General features: G+C 50.8%; 2 protein-coding genes across 3 annotated transcripts in view; one reads left to right on the top strand and one right to left on the bottom strand.

Annotated features, from left to right (window-relative positions):
- The window catches only part of NCAPD3 (non-SMC condensin II complex subunit D3), a 31,267-nt gene extending 22,128 nt beyond the window's left edge, over positions 1–9,139 (bottom strand). The window contains exons 1-13 of one of the 2 annotated variants that reach the window (XM_032709569.1): positions 9,079–9,139; positions 7,750–7,904; positions 7,230–7,392; positions 6,171–6,346; positions 5,907–6,083; positions 5,460–5,521; positions 5,120–5,207; positions 3,676–3,809; positions 2,921–2,993; positions 2,516–2,638; positions 2,105–2,357; positions 1,406–1,468; positions 1,148–1,231 (exon numbers count right to left, since the gene is read on the bottom strand). In XM_032709569.1, the coding sequence (XP_032565460.1) occupies positions 1,148–1,231; positions 1,406–1,468; positions 2,105–2,357; positions 2,516–2,638; positions 2,921–2,993; positions 3,676–3,809; positions 5,120–5,207; positions 5,460–5,521; positions 5,907–6,083; positions 6,171–6,346; positions 7,230–7,392; positions 7,750–7,904; positions 9,079–9,139 (1,612 nt within the window). Of the gene's footprint in view, positions 1–1,147; positions 1,232–1,384; positions 1,469–2,104; positions 2,358–2,515; positions 2,639–2,920; positions 2,994–3,675; positions 3,810–5,119; positions 5,208–5,459; positions 5,522–5,906; positions 6,084–6,170; positions 6,347–7,229; positions 7,393–7,749; positions 7,905–8,717; positions 8,738–9,078 lie in introns of those variants that run through there. The other variant, XM_032709570.1, reaches the window with a different exon arrangement.
- A 244-nt stretch (positions 9,140–9,383) lies between these two features.
- On the top strand, positions 9,384–19,840 carry VPS26B (VPS26, retromer complex component B). The gene is made up of 6 exons (XM_032709623.1): positions 9,384–9,710; positions 13,304–13,460; positions 14,259–14,423; positions 15,211–15,386; positions 15,996–16,138; positions 16,811–19,840. Exons 1-6 carry the CDS (start codon positions 9,488–9,490, stop codon positions 16,955–16,957), a joined length of 1,011 nt encoding a protein of 336 aa, XP_032565514.1. The 5' UTR covers positions 9,384–9,487; the 3' UTR covers positions 16,958–19,840.
- The last annotated feature ends 455 nt before the right edge of the window (positions 19,841–20,295 follow it).

Raw genomic sequence — 20,295 nt, 5'->3', positions numbered from 1 at the left:
AGAGAAGTGCAAAATTAGCACAGGCATAAGCCAAGCCCAGGCGTGTGCCAGACAGCTTTGCTAATGCACCTTGACTGCCTGAATTTCAGTATCCTCTGGAGCTCCAGACAGTCTTTTTTTCATTCAGACCTTTTCTTAATTTGTTTTGCCAAGTGCCAAGTGCACGCTCAGCTGGGTATCAGATACAAAACCAGGCATCCTCTGGCACGAGGAGTCCGCAGCTAAGCAGGGAATACACAATACCTTGAGTGGCCTGGAGGACTTTTCTATCTGAGAGAGCAGATTAACGAAATTTATCAGTGGGGCTGCTTTTAAAAGGAGGCTTTCAGTGGAGAAGATTGGAGCCTGGCTCCTGGAGATAGGGAGGGAGATCCCATGCGAAGAGCGGCGCGAGGCGCGGAACAAAAGACGCGGCTGCAGGATGTGAACCGGGCAGAGAATTGAATTGTCAGCAGTTCAAGGGAGGTGAACAGCAAGAACTGAGAGCAGAGATACTGGCAGAGGCCTAAAGGTTGGGGAAGAAAAGCTCTTGCACGCAAGAGGAAAAGAAAGGGAGAGATTTAAAGCAGGAACATCGTGGCCACAAAAGCCAACTTACATGCTGATTTCATGCTATCAACAAATTAGACCCAGCTTGCCATGCTGCATCAGGACATTTAATGTGACACTTTGCTTTCAACTCCAGCCAACACCTGATGCTGCAGAGAAATGAATCCCTCCCTACAGAACATTGCTACTCTAAGGTGCTGTGCCTTATCCAGCAAAATATATTAGTTCTTTGTGCACTGGAGCAAGAGATTTAATTACCCTGAAATTTATGGAGCTCCAAGTATTATATCCCACATCAATTACCATCCTTTTTGGGGAGAATAAATTACCTGCTTTTCAACAAGTGTTGCCACCACATTAGTACAAATGAACATCAGTATTTCAAGATTAAAATGTATTTTTCAGACTTGAGTAGAAAGAGTATTTCTTTATGGCTGGCACTTCCACCCCTCCATCACCCATAAGTGTCTTTTAACAGCTCTACAGAAAGCTCTCCCCACTTCCTCTGAGAAATGGACAACACATACACTTCAGAAAGACTAATTTCAATTAAGGCTTTGGATGGTTATCTGAAAAGATTGGTTTAATTTTGACATACCATCAAGCCCAGCAGCATTGCTGCTCTCTGTCAGCTCAATACTTCTGAAAGTAGGTAAGGTCTTCTGTGGATGGTTGGACACAGCTGAAAGAAAAGATAAACGTTTAAGACTAATAAAGGCATATGTTCACCCAGCAAGAAGGTTCAGTGTTAAACAGAGAGCCTCCTGCATGCCCTAGGTTTAACAGATATGTGTATTTTTAGGGAGTGGCATGCCAAAAAAACCCTCAGACTTACTGGAAAAGAATGACTCTGTACCTTCAGCACTGACTGTCACGCTCGCAGTGTTTGTGTTTGCTTCCAGCACGGTATGGACAGAGGCTGCCAAAAAAAGAAACAGAAGAAAAAGAAATCAAACCAAGTGTTTTAATTCCAGATATTCTGTCATCCCGATTTTCTTTTTTCAGGCAAGTAATCTAACCGTGGGATGCTCCGTGCATACTTCTGAGCTGTGCCATCTGGCCTTTAGCACACCTGAGGGAGCTGGGAATGCCAGTCACGAACAGAACAACTTAGCAGAAGCAAAAGGCAACTCAAGATTTAATCAGCTGTCAGGCAAGAACGAACTGCCCTTTTTTTTTTCCCCCCCAACGAGCAATTTCAGTTGCCTGTAAACATCCTTCGAAGGGATCTCGTGGAGGAATCTCTTTAGAAGTGATACACGAGAATAAATCCCTTCCAAATATAAGGCTTCACGAGCAGCAAGACTCATCTGTTGCTTCTCATTATGACACAATACATAAGGATACTATGTGCCAATTTTTAAGTGCCTGACAACTCCTACCTCTCAGCAATTCCCTAGAAAGTTCAAGACTTATTTTCACTATGTACTGTGACTCTTGGGGATGGTCCCGTGCAGGGCCAGGCAGGAGCTGGACTCGATCCTTGCAGGTCCCTTCCAACTCTGCCTATTCTGTGATTCTGTGCATCATTCTGTGATGCACCCATAACACTTACAGCTCTGCAGTAAGTCCTGGATGCTCTGCAAGGTAGCAGCAGCCTTCATGTCAAGGCAGTGGGCAAAGCTGCTCAGAGCTTTGCTCCGGACCGAGGGGGCTTTGTCCGAGCAGCGGCCGAACACCATGACCTGCACCAAGAACTTGTGCTTCAGAAACTTCTGCTGATCCAGGGACAAGGAGTCATCCGGGGTCCTCTCTGGCACCTCCAGCAAAGCTAAGGCCACATCAAGAGCAAACACTCTGTAGGAAGTCTGTGGGAGGGAAAAGCACAGGAGGTGCTCTGTTACTGTAAGCAAAGGCACAGGCAGTGCCTGCTCACTCTACCTGCCTTTGGGTGCCAGCACTAACACTGCTATTCAGTGCTCACACTGAACATTTCATCTTCAAAACATCAAGGAGATGCACTTACTCTGTTAAGTGAGTATTTATACAGCCAAGAGATGAATTCAGCAAACTCCACACAAGGCAGTTTATTCAGCAGAGTCACCAGGGCCTGTGCAGCGTATGTGCGATAATCAGCCTTATCTGGGACCTGAAAGACGAGGGCAGTTGCACGGTGTGACATTTCAATGCTCTGCTCTAGAAGTCAGAAAGGCATTTCAGGGCTTAAGGCAAGTATTTTTTTATTTAATGAGGTGATATGGTCACATTCAGCAATGGCTGGGAGAACAATCACAGCTCCCTCGCTCATTACTTCACTATAACATCTTTTCATTCCTTACAAAACACATTTCCTAATTATTACAGATAATACAGACACTCCAATGCATCCACACGAGTTCTCCAGCTCAAGAAGCAATAAAGCTTGGCATACCTTGATACAGATATGTTGCAGTAATATTCGAAGAACAGGAAATACAGCTTCTTTCAGCTCATCTACCAGAGAACTGCACAGCAGAAAGAGAAGCAGATTTTAATAAAGTTGGTCTATAACAGCAGAAAAAAAATCGAGACAAGGACATTCCTTTTGGAATGCATTTGAAAGGGCAGGAAAAGTGGGCATTCTGGAATCATGAGTGCTAGTGCAGCAGGATATGATCACAGAATCATATTTACATTAACCTGCCTTTGCAGGCAGAAAACATTTCTTCCACAAGCAGAACAACAACAGAAAAAAATAAAGCTTCTTTGTTCTCAATCTGCTTTTATATGTTGTCTGGGAATCTCTGCACAAACTACACTTTCCAACCACATGGATCCCCGACAGGGGGAATAATAAACTTAGGCAAAACATATCATTAAGCAGGAGAAAGCAAAGAACTAAGGAGAAATGAGCTCCATGTTAATCTTTCATTTCCTTTACAATTCTCTGTAGTAAAACACAAGACCTGAAAAACTGACACAAAGCAAAACACGGAAGATGAGTCCCTTCCACTTACTGCCACTTTCCTGTCAAACAGCACCTTCTCCCCCATTACAGACATTTTAATTAAACCTCATTTGCACAAACAACTTCAAAGGCGGTGCCAGTTTGTCTCATCCTTCTATCAACTCAACAGCAAAGTGAAGGCAAGAGAAGAAAAGAGCAGCCACAGCCAGGAAGGGCAGTGCCAGAGCTCTGTCCATCACCTGATGAATTTTACAGCCTGATTCCTGGCACTGGTCACAGCTGATGTGATGGGAAGGACTTCGTGTCTGGAGCCCCCACGACTTTCCACCATCAGAATGACATTGAGGATTTTCTGGAAGACACAGCGAAGAGTCTGGAAAGGAAAGGTTATTTTCAGGTTTGTTTCCATGGATAAGCCTTCTGAAATAATTACTAAGTAATTCTGAACCAAACAAACTTAGATCCAACCAATAGCAGATGTTAGACTCCTAGCAGAATCATTCCAAGAGGTCCTGTTCATTAACACACACGACATCTTTCCTGTCTGTGATAATCTCATATAAGTTCAGTAAAGCCTAAGAAGGCTTCTTGAAAGCATCAACAGATCCTCTCCAAAGCTGTGGACTTTAATTCCCCAGAATCATGTGGAATTTGAGTAAATTCACTGGGTTTTGCACAGAAGACATCTTAAACTAAATGCCTGTTTTTACCACCACGTGCACTCAAACTTTTGGAGTTCCCTCCCTGCCACACTCTTGGGAACACAGCTTGCCTCATCATCCTGACAATCTCTGAGCAAACAGGAGAGGCAGGGAAGGTGAGGCAGGTCTGGGAAGGGGAGCAACTACATCTTCCTGTCACCACAAATGCCAACAGTTCCAAAAAGCTGCTGCTGCGCTGAGGAACTGAGCAAGCAGAAAGACACCTGAGGCTGCTAAAGCTGGGCAGGCACTCAGCAATTCCTCAGGTTAGGGTGTGCCAAGCTTCAGGGTGTACCAGACAGCTGCTAATGCCCAGCCTTGCTGGCCCAGAACTAGCCCAGGTGGGTTCACACAGGCTCACAGACACAGCACGCTCACACCCACGCTCCAAAAGCCCCATCCACGGGAGCAGAACTCAGAAGTGGGACATGACCCAGTCTGCTTGGAATTTGCCCCAATAAAAATGCAAAGCTGCAGACAGGTTTCTGGTAGAACTGGCTGTTCCGTGATCACAGCCCATGCTCTGAACAAGAACCAGCCCTGCTCATAACACAGCCCCATCATGCTCCAGTGCTGCACAGCCCAACCCCACACACGCTGCCAGGCGGTGCTGGAGCTCCATCTAGCAGGGAACGACAACATTCCAGGCAAATGCAGTAACCTGGAATTCTCCTTTTTAACACACAGAGATCTAACGCCACTGCAGCCATCCCTCTGTTCTCGACTCATTTGCCACGAGAGTCACTAGAGCACGGAATTCACTGCACACAAATGCATCAGCAAACAAGCCAAAGGGAATAAGGACTGGGGTGGAAAGAAACATCTTTCCTCTGACCCAGCAAAGACCTGCACACGCACAAAAAAGGAAAACTGATGTGAAAAGCAAAAATAACCATGCAAGCAAAAATAATATGCAGGAAATAAGCCACCCCTCCTTTTCAATACTGCTGTGAGGATGTTAAAGATGTTGTTTAACTTTTACCTTATCTTCCGTACTGTGGAGAGGGGAACACAGTGAGTGCAGTCCATAATAGGCCAGCTCAGGAATGTACTTGGCTTTATTAATGTCCCTAAGAAAAAAGGCAGAGACGTGTCTTGCAGAGAAACAGTTACTACAACTATTACAATTAAAAGAGCTCATTGACTGGAAAACATTCAATATTCACAAGATGCTGTTTGCTCTTAGTAGGTGGAACATGTTATAATTATCTTCAGCAAAAGAATTCATCACTTTCATTTCCATATAAACAGAACAATAACACAAGCACTGAGGGTTTTACTTGTTCACAGCATTGTATAAACATTAAGAATCATTTGCTCACATTGCTGATGAAAACTGGAACTCGTGCACCACTGGCTCAAAGCTTGTCATTTCCACAAAGACCTGCCAGGGAACAAAGCCAAGCTGAGCTCATTTGTCCTTGGAAGTGTCCAAGGCCAGGTTGGACGGGGTTTGGAGCAACCTGGTCTAGTGGAAGGCGTCCCTGCCCATGGCAGGGGTGTGGAACTGGATGAGATTTAAGGTCCCTTCCAACCCAAACTATGATTTATGATTCTTTGAACAAAACACCTGGCACCAGCCAGCAAGTGTTAAGCTGTTAAGCATGAGTCAGACACAGAGCAGACACCCCACTCCCAGATTTCCACTGACACTCATCAGGGACCACTTAAAGAAAGGCAGGGCTGCCACCCCTCCATGTGGAGTGCTCTGCGCCCTCCAAGAGTCTGTGTTAGGGGGCATAAGGTTCCTCGAGTTGAATCTTTATTACCTGCAGGCAGTTCTGCAAACATTGAGGCTTTTCTTTTAGGGAGAACTTGGGTAGAAGCCTCAAGAAGTTTTTCAAAAGAAGGAAGATTGCATTGCGGACTTGAAGAAGATCTTCTGTCGAAAAGTAAACATTTTCATCGTTCTCTTCCTCCTCCTCCTCTTCCAATATCTCTTCCATCTATATAGGTAGAAAAGAGAAACATCTTGCCAACAATTTCCTTATTAATAACAATTTATGTCTGAAGAGATTATGCAAACATCTTACATTGGAGTTGTCATTCCTGTGTCGTTTTCCTTTCTTTCTATTCCTTCCTGGATTGGTCTGAGAGCTTGGAGCATGAGTCTTCTTTCTTTTCTTCAGTTCTTGAGGCCAACACTTTGTCAGGGTGTAAAGGCACTTGTCAAACATCACTTCATGGAACAGTCGGTTACCGATGCTGCCTGCCCGGAAAAGACAACATCAGTCCTCTGGCAGACAAAACACAGAGAACCCAAATGACCTGGGCAACACAGCCCATCCCTGGAAGTGTCCAAGGCCAGGCTGGACAGGGCTTGGAGCAGCCTGGGCTAGTGGAAGGTGGCCCATGGCAGGGGGGTGGGACTGGATGAGCTTTAAGGTCCCTTCCAATCCAAAGCAGCCTGTGACTCTATGATCTCTCCACAGGTATTGTCCTAGAGCCTAACAAAGTTCAAGAGAAGAACAAAGAACCAACTGAACAAAGCCCAAGTGCACCAGGATGATGTGTCATCAGCACTGACATTCTCCAGTAGGATCACCAGCTGGCTGACCCCTTCTAGATGAATATCAGCAAAACTTCAGAAGATGCCTCAGCCTTGAATACAAAAGGATCCTGCTGTGAACCAACCTGCTGAAAAACCCCACCTGCTGGTTACTTTAAACTCATATTTTTGTTTTCACAAAGGAACCCATCCAAACCTGCTGCACAGTGAAATCCTCTCCAGTGACAGAGCAGGAACAGGAATAAGCTTCTGCCACCTCTGTGTATTGTTGTCAGACCAGAGGGATCTGTGTGGTCCCAGCTCTGTGCACTGTGCAGGCTCCCCTGTCGACCTTGTCACAGGACACAGACCTGGACTGAGGCCATCACAAACCACTTTGTGACAGGAGGCCAAGCTGCCACCAGACCGTAACACTCAACACTCACCCCACAGCTCAGCTTGGCCTCTGAGGATTTCAGGGACAGCAGGCAAACAGTGCCAACACCATCACCTGCTCCACCTGGGAGTCTTAGAAATGACAAAAGCCTGATCTTGCCTGAATGATGCTTCATCCAGCAATAAAGAGGCCCATCCCGTGGCTCACCTGGGATCTCCAGCAGCAGGAAGTACAGCCCAGCTGCGTGCAGACCATAAACCCTCTGCTGTGCATCTGCTCTCTTGTGCTGCCCTGAGTGCACAAAGTGATGGAGCACGGCCACCAGAGCCTGGTGGGACAGGCTGTTCTCAGCAAGCACGGTCCAGATATTCTGAGGCAAAACAGGTGAGGAACAGTGAGAAAACCCATAACAACACAGCTGTCCAAAATTAGCCATAATTCAGATTTTAAAAAGCTGCCACTGCGACCAACCCCCTATAAATTAAATGTTTTAAAAGATGTTTTAATAAGTGTAGTACATAACACCATATATAGTTAATATTATGGTAAATTATAAATTTATTATTAAAACTTGGGAGTAGCTTCCCTGTGAAGCATTCCAGCACGTAGTACAAGAATTGTTTGGGGCAGCCTTTGAGTATTATGTGAATTTCAAGACAGGACGGAGGTGACAAACAGAAAATGAGGGGGGCTGGCTCCATGCTCAGGAGACACTGGGTGGTCTCACCTCTCTGTTCTCCGGGTCCTGAGCAGCAAACGGTGACAGAGCACTGTACAGGCTGGTAAAGGTGTCGAGCCCGTCGGCTGTGATCTCCTCTGCTATCAAGGAATCCAGAGGCTCAGTCTCTGTGAAATCCAGATCCCACACCGTGTCCACCCACACTGAGAGAAAAAAAGAGTTTATAAGCGCCAAGTGCGACGTTTCTCCAAAACACGTGTTTGCCCCCAAATAACGCTGTGAAATAAACAGGGAATACCCCGAACCCAGCGGGACAGCGTCAGTTTCAGCGGGATCGCATCCCAGTGCCGGGTGTCACCCGCACCCCGGGACCGGGGAGAGACCCCAACCCCAGGACCGGGACCGGGACAGCGATTGGAACCGGAACCGAGACCGGGACAGCGATTGGAACCGGAACCGAGACCGGGACAGCGATTGGAACCGGAACCGAGACCGGGACAGCGACTGGAACCGGAACCGAGACCGGGACAGCGATTGGAACCGGGACCGAGACCGGGACAGCGACTGGAACCGGGACCGAGACCGGGACAGCGATTGGAACCGGAACCGAGACCGGGACAGCGATTGGAACCGGGACCGAGACCGGGACAGCGACTGGAACCGGAACCGAGACCGGGACAGCGACTGGAACCGGAACCGAGACCGGGACAGCGACTGGAACCGGGACCAAGACAGAGAGAGACCGGGACCGAGAGACGGAAACAGAGAGACCAGGACTGGGACCAGGACCGGGAAATGAGAGATCCTGTCAGAGACCGGGACAGAGAGACCTGGACCCGGACCTAGACCGAGGGACCCGGACTGGGACAGAGACCGAGACCAGAACCAGGACAGAGAGAGCGAGAGACCTGAACTGAAACAGGGAGACCGAGAGATCGGGACAGAGACCGAGACTAGGAGAGAGTCCAGGACTGAGAGAGAGAGATGGGAACAGAGTGCGCCACTGGGACCAGAACTGGGACAGAGACCGAGGCCGGGAGTCAGAGACACAGAGAGCAGAACAGAGAGCGAGAGACCGGAACAGAGACTGAGACCAGGAGAGAGTCCAGGACCAGGACGGGGACCAGGACCTGGACTGAGAGAGAGAGAGAGAGAGAGAGATGGGAACACAGACTGACACTGGCACCGGGGCAGAGAGACCGGGACAGAGCACGGGACCGGGACCGAGAAACTGAGAGCCCCTGTGAGAGACCGGGACCGAAACCGGGACCGCGAGTCAGAGAAGAGACAGCGAGACCGGAACAGAGACCAGAACCACGACCAAGCGACAGACAGACAGACAAACAGACACACGGGCAGAGCGCCCGAGCCCCGCACCCGCCGCCAGGTCCCGCAGCCGCCATGCCCCGAGCGCCGCCCGCAGCCGCTCCGCCGCCATCCCGCCTCCGCCGTGCCCGCCGGGAGGGTACGAACGCTCCAATCGCGGTCCCGCCCGCGGCCGCGGCCAATGGCGGCGGCGGCGCTGCCCCGGAAGGAGCGGGGCGGGCCCCGGCCTCGGCCCCGGCCCCGGCCCGGGCGTGGCGGTGGGTGCGCGGTGGGAGCTGCGGTGCGCGGGTCCCCCCCCGGCATCGCTGCCGCATTGCGGCCCCCCCCCGCGCCGCCCCGGCCGCCCCTCCCCGGGTGTCCCCGCCGATCCCGCGGGTGTCCCCGCCGCGCCCCCCCGGGCGGCACCGATCCGCCAGCGGGGCCGCGGGGTCCGCCCGCGCCCGCCCCCCGCGCCGGGACCATGAGCTTCTTCGGGTTCGGGCAGAGCGCGGAGCTGGAGCTGGTGCTGAGCGACGCCGAGAGCCGGCGGCGGGTGGAGCACAAGACGGAGGAAGGGAAGAAGGAGAAATACTTCCTCTTCTACGACGGGGAGACCGTGTCCGGGCGAGTGGTGCTCACCCTCAAGAACCCCAACAAGCGGCTGGAGCATCAGGGCATCAAAGTGGAGTTCATCGGGCAGATCGGTGAGTGGGGCGGCCTGCGGGCCCGGTTGTGCCTTCCTGGTGCCCCCCGTGGGTCCGGGGAGCATCGCAGTGTCCCGCGGTACCGGGATCTTTGCTGGTGCCAAGGGTTCGGGGGGCATCACTGCACCCCGCAGTACTGGGATCCCCCCGGTGCCAAGGCTTCGGGGATCCTCGCTGGTGCCAAGGGTCTGGGGAGCATCGCTGCACCCCACGGTACCACAATACTTGCTGGTGCTAAAGGTCTAGGGAACATCGCTGCACCCCGTGGCACTGGGATCTCACTGGTGCCAAGGGTTTGGGGAGTGTCATTGGTCCCAGGAGTCTGGGGAGCATCACTGCACTCCATGATCTGGGATCTCCCTGGTGCCATGGATCCAGGGAGCATCACTGCACCCCATGGTACTGGGATCCCCCTGGTGTCAAGGGTTAAGGGATCCTTGCCGGTGCCAAGGGTCTGGGGAGCATCACTGCAGCCCACGGTACCAGCATCCTTGCTGGTCCCAAGGATCCAGGGAGCATCGCTGTGCCCCACGGTACCAGGATCCTTGCTGGTGCCAAGTAGGTTACTCTCGCTCCCAGGAGGTGCTCAGCTACACGCAGCATTCCCACGGCTGCCTGACATTATTCCATCCTCCGAGCTGGGCAGCCCGGCCTGTTCTCCAGGCTCGAGCCCCGGTGGAAGGAAGGGCATTCCAGTCCTTTTCCAGGTCATTGTTCCCTTGTCCTAATTTCCCACTTCTGCTCGGTCACCCATTTCGGCTCTGAAATGGGTGAAATTCGGTTCTGTCCTGCAGCTGCAGGTCTGAGCCTGGACCTCCTGCCAAGGCCAGCTGTGCTCACTGCTCTGAGCTGTCTGCCTGCATCTCTCATGTGCCTGCTGACTCTGTCAGGGATGCAGTGGCTCTGCCAAAGGCAGTGACGGGTGGGTTTTTCCGCGTGTCCTAAATCACCAACATCACTTTCCCAGCCCTGACCCCACACCACCTTTTCCCTGGGGTAGATCCCCGTCCCTGAGGCCTGCAGGCTCAGCTTGGCTGATTCCACCTTTAACTCGCAGCGTTAACCCTGCACGGTTAGTTGGGTGACTTCAAGTTGTTCAAAACTCGTGGTTATTTGTGCGTGGAACCAATTTAGGTTGAATATTTCCTGCTTTCGTGGAGGAGAGGCAGCTGCCACGCCCACTCTTTGATCCGAGCAGAGCTGTCCGTGTTTTCATGGACATGCCTGAGTCCCACAAGCCAAAATAAGTTCAGGATGTTCCTGGTGATGTGACTGCTTGGGAGGCCTCACGTCTGTGGCTCTCTGTGCTTGTCTTTAGCCCCCAAAATCACTGCACGAGAGCCGTGGGCCTACAGCCTTTGCATTGCAAATTGTGTGGTGCAGGAACGTGAGCTGGAGGTTTCCCACCCAACCCCAGTACTGCTGTTTGAGAGTTTTGCTGGCTTTGCTTGTGCCTGGCTCTGCTTTTTGGAAAGAAAGAGGAGGACAGAGAACCTGTAAGTGATGGAGTGTAGGTGAGGCTGCTCCTGAGGACCCAGGTTATGATCTCCTATTTGATATGTTTGCCAGTGGAAATTAAGCACAAACTTCATTCCTGCTCCACTGTCTCCTCTCTGCTGCCTCACCTGCTTCTCATTCCCTGTTATGGAAGACTTTTGAGCCATACCTATGCATGTTGTTGCCCAAGCAGGGTGTGTTGGCAGCTGCACATTAGTTGTCTCTTACTGCCCCTCAGGCCACTTTGATAAATGACTGATGTTTGTGCTGCTGATGGCACTTCTTAGTGCTTTCCATCTGTTGCCTTATATTCTGACTTCTTGCTGCCATGAGGTCAGTGTCTAGGTGAGACAATTTGACAGGTAGGGAGACTGAGATGTGAAGGAGGGATGTGTCACCTGCTGTTCAGGTACCAGAGGCCACACTGAGTGCTGGGTCCTGCACACTGGTGAGCACAGAACCCATTTAAGATCTCTCTTCACCTGTGGTTGCTGTGCCCTGAACGTGCCACCACAATGCTGGCAGTCTGTTTTCTCAGTAAACATTACATCTCTGAAAACCTGAAATTATGGCTTGTACCTGTTTGACAGGCTAAGTGTGGGATACATCCATCCTTCCTCTGCTTATGGCTGCAAAGTGCCAAACTATGACCTTCCGAGGGAGCAGAGAGCTCAGTGATCACTGACATTTGCTTCCTCTTGCTTCAAGTTTGATTTTTGCTTTCTGCATCATGTGGCAAGATGATAGAGGCTGATTCCTCTTTTTCTGTGGCACGTGGCTTCTCCCTGTCACATCAGCGAGCACTTTTCCTCTCAGTGGACACACGTACTCAGTGCAGAGAGGGCTGGTTATTTATGTCACCTGCCTGCCCAGCCCAAAGGGCTGGATGACATTTGCTGTTGTGCGTAAGCGAGGGGACTCGCAGTGCCAATATTCCCATTAGAGAGATAAGGTGAGCAAAGGGCTGTAAGGAACAGACATCACTTACATGCTGAAATCTCCTCGTGCATCTCAAGGAGGGAAGAGCCGCAGTTCCTGAACACCACCAAATACCTCTGAGCAGCCTCCTCTGCACAGTTTAGTGCTGACACTGAACTTGTGTGTATATGATTGTCTGATGCCTTGGGTTTTTGTTTCCTCATCTAACCAGAAAGGCTTCACCTTGCAGAAGGACTGTGTGGGTGTCCTGTAGGCACCAGCTCACACTCAGGGCTGGGAAGGGCAGGTTTCGTTGGTGGTGATGTGTAATACCGAGCTGTGTTAATGCAAATTGCAGAGTTTTAAGGTCTTGGTGCTTTGACTTCAGGGAGAAAACTTGGTGGAAGTGTGGAGGATTGCTTTCATTAAATGAGGAAACCTGTAGTTTCCTGCTGATGCAAGAAGGCTGTGGGAAAAGCTGAGGCAATGTGACCATGCTGGTTACTTGAGCTGGTTTGAGCAGTGCTCCCAAAGGTGAATGCTCTTCCCTCACCCGTGCTCACATGGCCATTGCTGTGTTATCCAGGGGCTGCTGGAGCAGTTGACTCAGCTGCCTCCCCACACACTTGATAGTTGTGCAGCAGCAGCAGTCACTGTTTATTCCCTGGTGCAAATCAAGACCACTCAAACTCTTTGTTCCAAAAGGATAAGCAGGAACAGTTGGAAGCCTCCTGGTCCTTTTGTTTTGCTCTGTCACTGTCTGCTGTTCCAGAGAAGCAGTGGTGGTTTTTCCTCACAGTGGCAATGCCTTTGGCCTGGAATACAGTGTAGAAAACTATTGGAAGGGTTTGCTTGAGCTTCAGCTCCTGTTCTCAATCAGTCTGACCATATTTAATATTGATAATAGGTGCCCCATGTCATCCCAAGGCAAGCTCCTGATCCATGGTAGTAGGTGAGCTGTGTGGACCTTTTCCTTCCTGTTTGAGGGAGGAAAATTGTGGCTTGCACATGGCTCTGATGGAGAGCAGGGAACAAGTGCAGTGCCTTGCATCCACAGGCTCCCCTGGCAGGGTCTGTGAATGGTGAGGAAAGAACAGTGACCTGGACAAGAGAGTTGCTCATAGCTGTGAAAGCTCCTGTGTCACGTGGGATTAAACCTGGACTTGTGTGTTCCTCAGAACTCTACTATGACCGAGGAAACCACCACGAGTTCGTGTCTCTGGTGAAGGACCTGGCCCGCCCTGGGGAATTCACTCAATCACAGACATTTGACTTCGAGTTCACACACGTGGAGAAACCCTACGAGTCCTACACGGGGCAGAACGTGAAGCTACGGTGAGTCTGCTGCCCTTGCTGGCCCCAGTTCTGCTTCTGTGCAGTGTGAAAGTGCTGCTGTTCACTGGGGTGGTGCAGGGGTGCAGAATCCCTTCCCAGACATCCCTGCAATGTAACTCCAAATGAATTTCGGGAGGCTGAGTTGTAAAAGGCTGCCTTTGAGGACTTTATTTTACAAGCATGAATCAGGCTTTCTGGAGCTTGTTTTGCCTCATTTGAGTGACAAGAGAAATCAGCCCCTTCTGAATCAATCAAATACTTGCTAATTTATTTGATAATTCAAAAAATCAAAATAAATTGTTTGGTTTAGTCTCTGATGAGGACGTTTTTGCTGTAATCAGCCTTGTCAACTTTAATTGTGCTCTGTATGCAAACAGATGCTGAGCTTGTAAGTTGTTCGTGTGTTGCAAACTGTATTTCACATCAAGGCACTCAACTGACTTAAAATCCAGTCACTGGCTTCAAAGTGGGGTTTGGAAAAATCTGAGAACCACACAGAGAGTCTGTGGAGACTGGAGTGATCTAATCTCTTGCAAAAGGGCAGCAGTTCTAACATGTGCAGGCTGTTACTCAGATCCCCAAAACGGGGCTTAGGTAACTCAGGCTCACGAGTGCGTGGAAGCTGAGAGGAGTCTTAGAGTAGTCTGCTTTTCCCTTTGAAAATTCCCTTCTGTCCTTCCCAGCATGGCTGCTCCACCAACCAGGGTACCAATAAGGCTGCTTGGATAGTCCAGTGCAAGCCATTCAGCCCCTTGTCCTTCCCTGCTCGTCCCTGATCCGAGGGATCTGTCCTCACAGGTATTTCCTCCGGGCCACTGTGAGCCGCCGGCTGAACGACGTGGTGAAGGAGATGGACATCGTGGTGCACACCCTGAGCACCTACCCAGAGCTCAACTCCTCCATCAAGATGGAGGTGGGCATTGAGGATTGCCTGCACATCGAGTTCGAGTACAACAAGTCCAAGTGAGTGCCTCAAGAGCAGCTGGGGGCTGTGGGGAAGCAGCTGCTGCAGGTTTGGGAGCCCGAGGCACGTGTGTGCCTGTGATTCTCAGATGGGTTCTGTGTCCATGTGCTCCAGGGAGGCTGGGAGACAGCTCAGATCCATGGGTTTCCCTCCTTGCCCCACACCTGTGCTCTCTGGACCATGGAATGGGAAGCAGTGGCTGTGCCTTACTGAGCTTGGAGCACAGCTTGAAGTGCTCGCAGTAACTTCTCACTCCCTGTATCCTTGGCCAGATCAGTACTTCCAGGTGTCTCCAAAGTATGTTTGCTCCTTGCCAGACAATACAGCTCAACTGGGACCTTAACTCAGGCACAGAAACTGCTGGAAGCAGCACTTTTAAACTAATGCATCTTCCCCAGCTGATGCTGGCAAATCTCCCTGCAGTGTATCATTAGTTGACAAGGTGGTGGTTGGTTGAAGGTTGGACTCGATGATCTCAGAGGTCTTTTCCAACCTAAATTATTCTGTGATTTGGGTTAGTTTTAATTGACCTAAAAAACTGAGTGAGGAGCCTTTGCCTGTCACAGGGGTTTCTTGCAGATATTCAGCCTGAAATTCTGTTTTTCATTTATCTGATGGTGCTAAATGTCCTTGTGGATTTCTGAGGGAATAGAGGATGAAAATGGTGGCAGTGGTTGATGCAGTGTCCAGGGGGGCTGTGGATAAGAGCAAGTTCCTGCTCTTCAGCCCGAGCCCTGGACCCCTACACAGGGTTTGATCCTGGTGCTTTCTTCCCTCCCGTGGCAGGTATCACTTAAAAGATGTGATTGTGGGGAAGATCTACTTCCTGCTGGTGCGAATCAAGATCAAACACATGGAGATTGACATCATCAAGAGGGAAACGACGGGCACGGGGCCCAACGTGTACCACGAGAACGACACGATAGCGAAGTACGAGATCATGGACGGGGCTCCTGTGAGAGGTGAGGGGGCACGTGAGCCCTCAGAACTGCTCTTCTGAAGGCTTTTGGGGTGGGAATATCTTGCAGTATCTCCTGTGTGCTCAGTTGTAGCATCTTGTTCCACTGGTGGGCTCAGGGCAGTGTACACACGTGGTTGATATGATCCCCTTCCTTCTCTGGTGTGATGAGGCACAATGAGCTGCAATTCTTTCAGTGAAGCAGTGGCAGAACCAGACATAAATTCAATGTTGGCGTGGGCCACCAGCTGGCATTGCAGCACCTCGGAGCAGAAAGGTGTTCTTGCTGTGTGCTAGTTGTTTTCCAGTTCCATTGCCCGGCAGTGTCACCTGCCAGGGAAAATATCACCTTACTCATGTTTTCCTGCAGTGCTGTCGTGATTCAGGTTCCCGTGCTGCTAAAGTGGAGATGGAATAGCTGTCAGCAAGGGCAGGATCTGGCTGTGGACCGTGCATGCTGAGTTTTGAAGGGAGTTGAGGTCTTCTAGCTCATGTTAGTCCACTTGTGGAAACGGTGACAAAAGTTTGTGGCCTTGTGAGTTCCTGTTTTGGTGGTGCTCTCCTGGTTTCTATCCACATCCTGTGTGTGCTGATGGCTCTGTGCACTTTGCAGGGGAGTCCATCCCCATCAGACTCTTCCTGGCTGGCTATGAGCTGACTCCAACAATGAGGGACATCAACAAGAAGTTCTCTGTGCGTTATTACCTCAACCTGGTGCTGATTGACGAGGAAGAGAGACGCTACTTCAAACAGCAGGTGAGAAACAGAGCTGTTCTCCTTGGACCTGTAGACTGTTGATTGGGATACTGTATGATGACCTGCTGGGAATTTGGGATTCCCCTGGTGGGAGAGTCATGTTCTTGACTGAATATCTGTAAGAACTAAACAAATTAGAGTGTGCAAAGATGGTCTAGAAGGGATGTCCACGCAGGTCTGATGTGTGTGGTGGTGGGGAGGAGTGTGGAACAAATTAGAGTGTGCAGAGATGGTCTAGAAGGGATGTCCATGCAGGTCTGATGTGTGTGGTGGTGGGGAGGAGTGTGGAACAAATTAGAGTGTGCAGAGATGGTCTAGAAGGGATGTCCATGCAGGTCAGATGTGTGTGGTGGTGGAGAGGAGTGTGGAAGGTGCCTACTTTGGACTTCTTTTCCACTCTGTTGCCCTGTGGTGGAACTTCCTTGCTTCACCTTCCAACAGCACTAGGACAGAGCTGCCCTGGATGTCCTCTGTGTGCTCAGACCCCAGGGAGGGTTGCTCTTCCCAAATTTTCAGGCAGGCTGCAGCGTGAGGGCTCCACAAACGGCCTCACGTTCACGTCCACGTCCGTGGGTGCAACGTGCCAGCACGGGCTGAGCTCAGCCTCCGGGGCCGGGTGGGGCCGGGAGAAGGTGCCACGAGCCCTGACAGGCCTCGGCTGTGTCCCTGCAGGAGGTGGTGCTGTGGAGGAAAGGAGACATCGTGCGGAAGAGCATGTCCCACCAAGCGGCCATCGCGTCCCAGCGGTTCGAGGGCACGTCCTCGCACGGCGAGGCCAAGACCCCCAGCCAGCCCTCGGAGAACAACGGCCGGCAGTGAGGAGAGGGAGGTGCTGGGCAGCCCCCGGGGACGGCAGCACCGAGGAGGAGAACCCTTCAGAGACTTCATGACAATAAATATCCGTTTTTTGACTTAATTCCTTTCTTCAGAGGACTCGCAGGGTGGGAAGGGGACGGGAGGGCAAGGTGAGCTGGAGCGCTGGTGGTGCCTCAGTGCTTCCCAATCAACTACATTCCTCTGGAATTGGCTGCTTTGAGTGTCTGGAGGCTGCGGAGCTGCCTGATCTCCTCTTTGCCCCGATTGCCTGGTCTCCTCTTTCCTTGTGGCAGTGGGGAAGGAGAGAGCAAGTGAAGGCCAAATCCGCCGCTTCTTCCCAGCGGTGTGGAGGTTGCTTTGGGGTCGTGTGGGATGGATATTCTTCTTGCCTTTCTGAAATCTTCACGAGGGGAGAATGACACGGTGATTAGCTCGATGTGAGAGGAGGGACTCGGAGGCTGTGGTGTGGCCTACTTGGAATTGTGTGGTGTTATCCCCTCGCTGCCTCCCCTTCTTCCTCTTCATGCTGGCGTTGGATTCTTTGCCACAAACAGTTGGATGATGTAGTTGGCTTCCACGGGCATCAGCTGTGCTGTGCCCCTGCTCCGTGTCACACCAGGAGCTGTGGCTGTGGCTGGCAGGAGGGAGTGAGGTGTGTGGGGGCAGGAGGAGGTGGCACAGGGAGGGCAGAGCAGTGAAGGTCTCAATGCTGCTGGGTGGGCAAGAAGTGGGGGCAAAAGGCTCCTGGCCAAGAGCAGTGCCTTCCTAGTCTTGTCCTGGCAGCTGCCTGAGTGCCCCTGAGATCCAGGCTCTGGTTGCTGCATTCATACAGGTCCCAGTTGCTGCTGCAGAGCAGGGGCAGACCATCCTGGAGGCGTCTAGAGAACAGTTTTGGAATGTGAGACAGAAACTGGAGCTGTCTTAGGAGCGAGCTTACGCTGTCCTTGTGACAGAGCAGGCTTTGTGTGTGGACAGACAGCAGTACAGGACACGTGTGTGTTGTCTGGTTTGCTCCCTCGTGCCTCTGGGACGAGGATTAGTGAGGGCAGAGGGTGGATGCAGTTGTTTTGAGAAGCTCACGGCCTGTGTGTGCTGCTAGATGAAGCCAAGTAGCAACTGGAAGGATGGCAGAGCTCTCTGATTCCAGAGGCACATTCCTGCAGTCACCAGCGAGGTCCGAGGGCATGTTGTGAACTGAGAACCTGAATGAGGGTTTTTCTTTTCTAAAATAAGCTGCTTTTAGCCTTCAGCTAAGTAGACTCATGAGAACATTCCCAGAGGAAGTCGATCCTCCATTAAAAATCAGAGGTGGCTTTGTAGGCTTGATGGACCAAACCTGGAGGACATCCCTCCTGCTGAGCTGCCCTTCAAGCAGGCAGGTGGTCAGACCTCCCACCAGAGGGAGAGACAGGCCTGCACTAAATGCTGGGATATGAGCTCTATCAAGTGAGATTTGTCTGGATTTCCCTGAGTTTGTGGCTGGCTAGGGTTGTGTCCAGCTTCCTTTTGGCTCTGGAATCAGGTTCCTCTGCCTCTGTCCTACAGCTGAATGTAGAACAGTTGTCTTGCAGCTGGGAAATGGAAGTTTTTGCTTTGTTTAGGGGAACAGTGCTGTGGAGGGAGTGGGGCCAGGGGTGGGAAGGGGAGCTCTTTATGTAATAAGACAGCTACTGTATTTCAGTGATAAATGTGTGTTTCTGCTTGCCAAAGTAAGTTATCTTTTACTCACCACGTGTCAGGTTGTGGTTTTTAGTAGAGCTGGCCAGTCTCTGTTGTAGAGGACACTAATGATCTCATCTCTGCTGAATGCTTGTGTCACACCATGTTTCTGCTCTGTGCCAGTGAAGACTGTGGCTTGCTTTTCTTTCCACGAGGAGTCTGTGCCATGGGCTGGAGCCGTGTCTTCCCAAGGCTGGAGCAAAAGCTCCCTTTGGACAGCTACCTTGTTGTGCCAGGGCAAGGGGTGGCCACCTGCTGCAGGTGTCCCATGGCAAAGGAACCTGGATGTCACTTTGGACACTCCTCCCTCCCTCCCTGGGGGGAGCTGCCTGTGCTGCAGCAATACACAATCCTTTAGGGACAAGTGACGCTCCACTGGGAGCCTTTGGGGATAGCAGACTATCTTTCCATGGCTGAGCTGAGCACAGCAGCACCCTGACCCCCCTCCTAGCTTTCCCTCAGCTCCCACCCTGCCTAGATTTATCCCCTCTGGGTTGTAGGCCATGTGGTGTTAGAGAAACCCTGTGGAGGAAGGTACCTCCACACTGCAGGAGTGTTGTGTTTCCTGGCTGAACAGCATCAGTGCTGGGTGTGAGACCATTGTCACACAAGGTCGCTGTTTAAACATCTGCTCATCACTTCTGGAGGGTTCCCTTGCAAAAGGTGCATGAGCCTATACATGGTTTGTTGTTTTTTTTTCCTACTTTGTGTCCCTCTCTTCCCCCCCTCCCCATCCCTACTTGTGGAACCAGAATTTAGAGATGATCCCCATTTTTACTGAATCTTATGGACCATTCAAGCTGTTACCCACTAGGCCCTCTGTTTGTCTGGGGTGGAGCAGATGTGCTGAGCATCCTTTGAGAGAAGTTGGAGCATAAGGTCACTCCAGGACAAGGTACTATAGAGGAGTGTCTCATTAGCATGTTAAGGGGCAGGTGCTGCTCGAGCACCCCCTGAGCTGGTGGTTCTGTGCTGTACTTGGGTCATTCCCTCTCTCCCAGGCAGAGGGGAGTGGGCAAGTACTGAACCAAGCAGTGCAACCTGTAATTAAGCCTCTGCTGTGTTTACATGTTTCTTAATTCGTTGTCTTTTCAATGGCTGTATTTTAAAAACTTGGGTTTTTTGTCTCTCCAATTAAAAAGAGCCAGCCCTGGCTGTCAAATGCTGTGCACGAGTTTGTCTGATATGTGTTATATTGGGGCTGGGTTGGGTTGGGATTTTTTTCTGTGGTATTAAGAGATTTTTCTTTAGTGCAGCTCTCCAGACATGCTCAAGGAGCTTGTCCTTTGTTACCTTTATAAATCCTTGGTCTTTCTTGAGTCACTGCTTAGCAGCTGTGCTGGTAGAGAACCCATGCTTAAAAATGAGCACGGTGGCTTTATTTTCCTCTATTTCCCTGATGTCAGAACTAAAATAACGTGGAAAAATTGTACCTGCAGGAAATTAACTGTGATCTGCTTTGTATATACATCTCTAGAGAGACTCCTTACAAGAGCATGTGGTGACAGGACAAGGGGGAATGGCTTCAAACCATAAGAGAGTAGGTTGAGATTAGATCTTAGGAAGAAATTCTTCCCTGTGAGGGTGGGGAAGGACAGGAACAGGTTGCCCAGAGAAGCTGT

This window comes from Chiroxiphia lanceolata, chromosome 23 (assembly GCF_009829145.1).
Source record: "Chiroxiphia lanceolata isolate bChiLan1 chromosome 23, bChiLan1.pri, whole genome shotgun sequence".
NCBI lineage: Eukaryota > Metazoa > Chordata > Aves > Passeriformes > Pipridae > Chiroxiphia > Chiroxiphia lanceolata.
Note: the sequence above shows the minus strand (reverse complement) of the source record. Positions and strands in the feature narration are given on the sequence as shown.

Coding starts and splice junctions, on each gene's coding strand:
- VPS26B (XM_032709623.1), top strand. CDS start 9,488: ATGAGCTTCTTCGGGTTCGGGCAGAGCGCGGAGCTGGAGCTGGTGCTG. Junction 13,461..14,258: donor GGGCAGAACGTGAAGCTACG/GTGAGTCTGCTG, acceptor CTGTCCTCACAG/GTATTTCCTCCGGGCCACTG. Junction 15,387..15,995: donor GGACGGGGCTCCTGTGAGAG/GTGAGGGGGCAC, acceptor TGCACTTTGCAG/GGGAGTCCATCCCCATCAGA.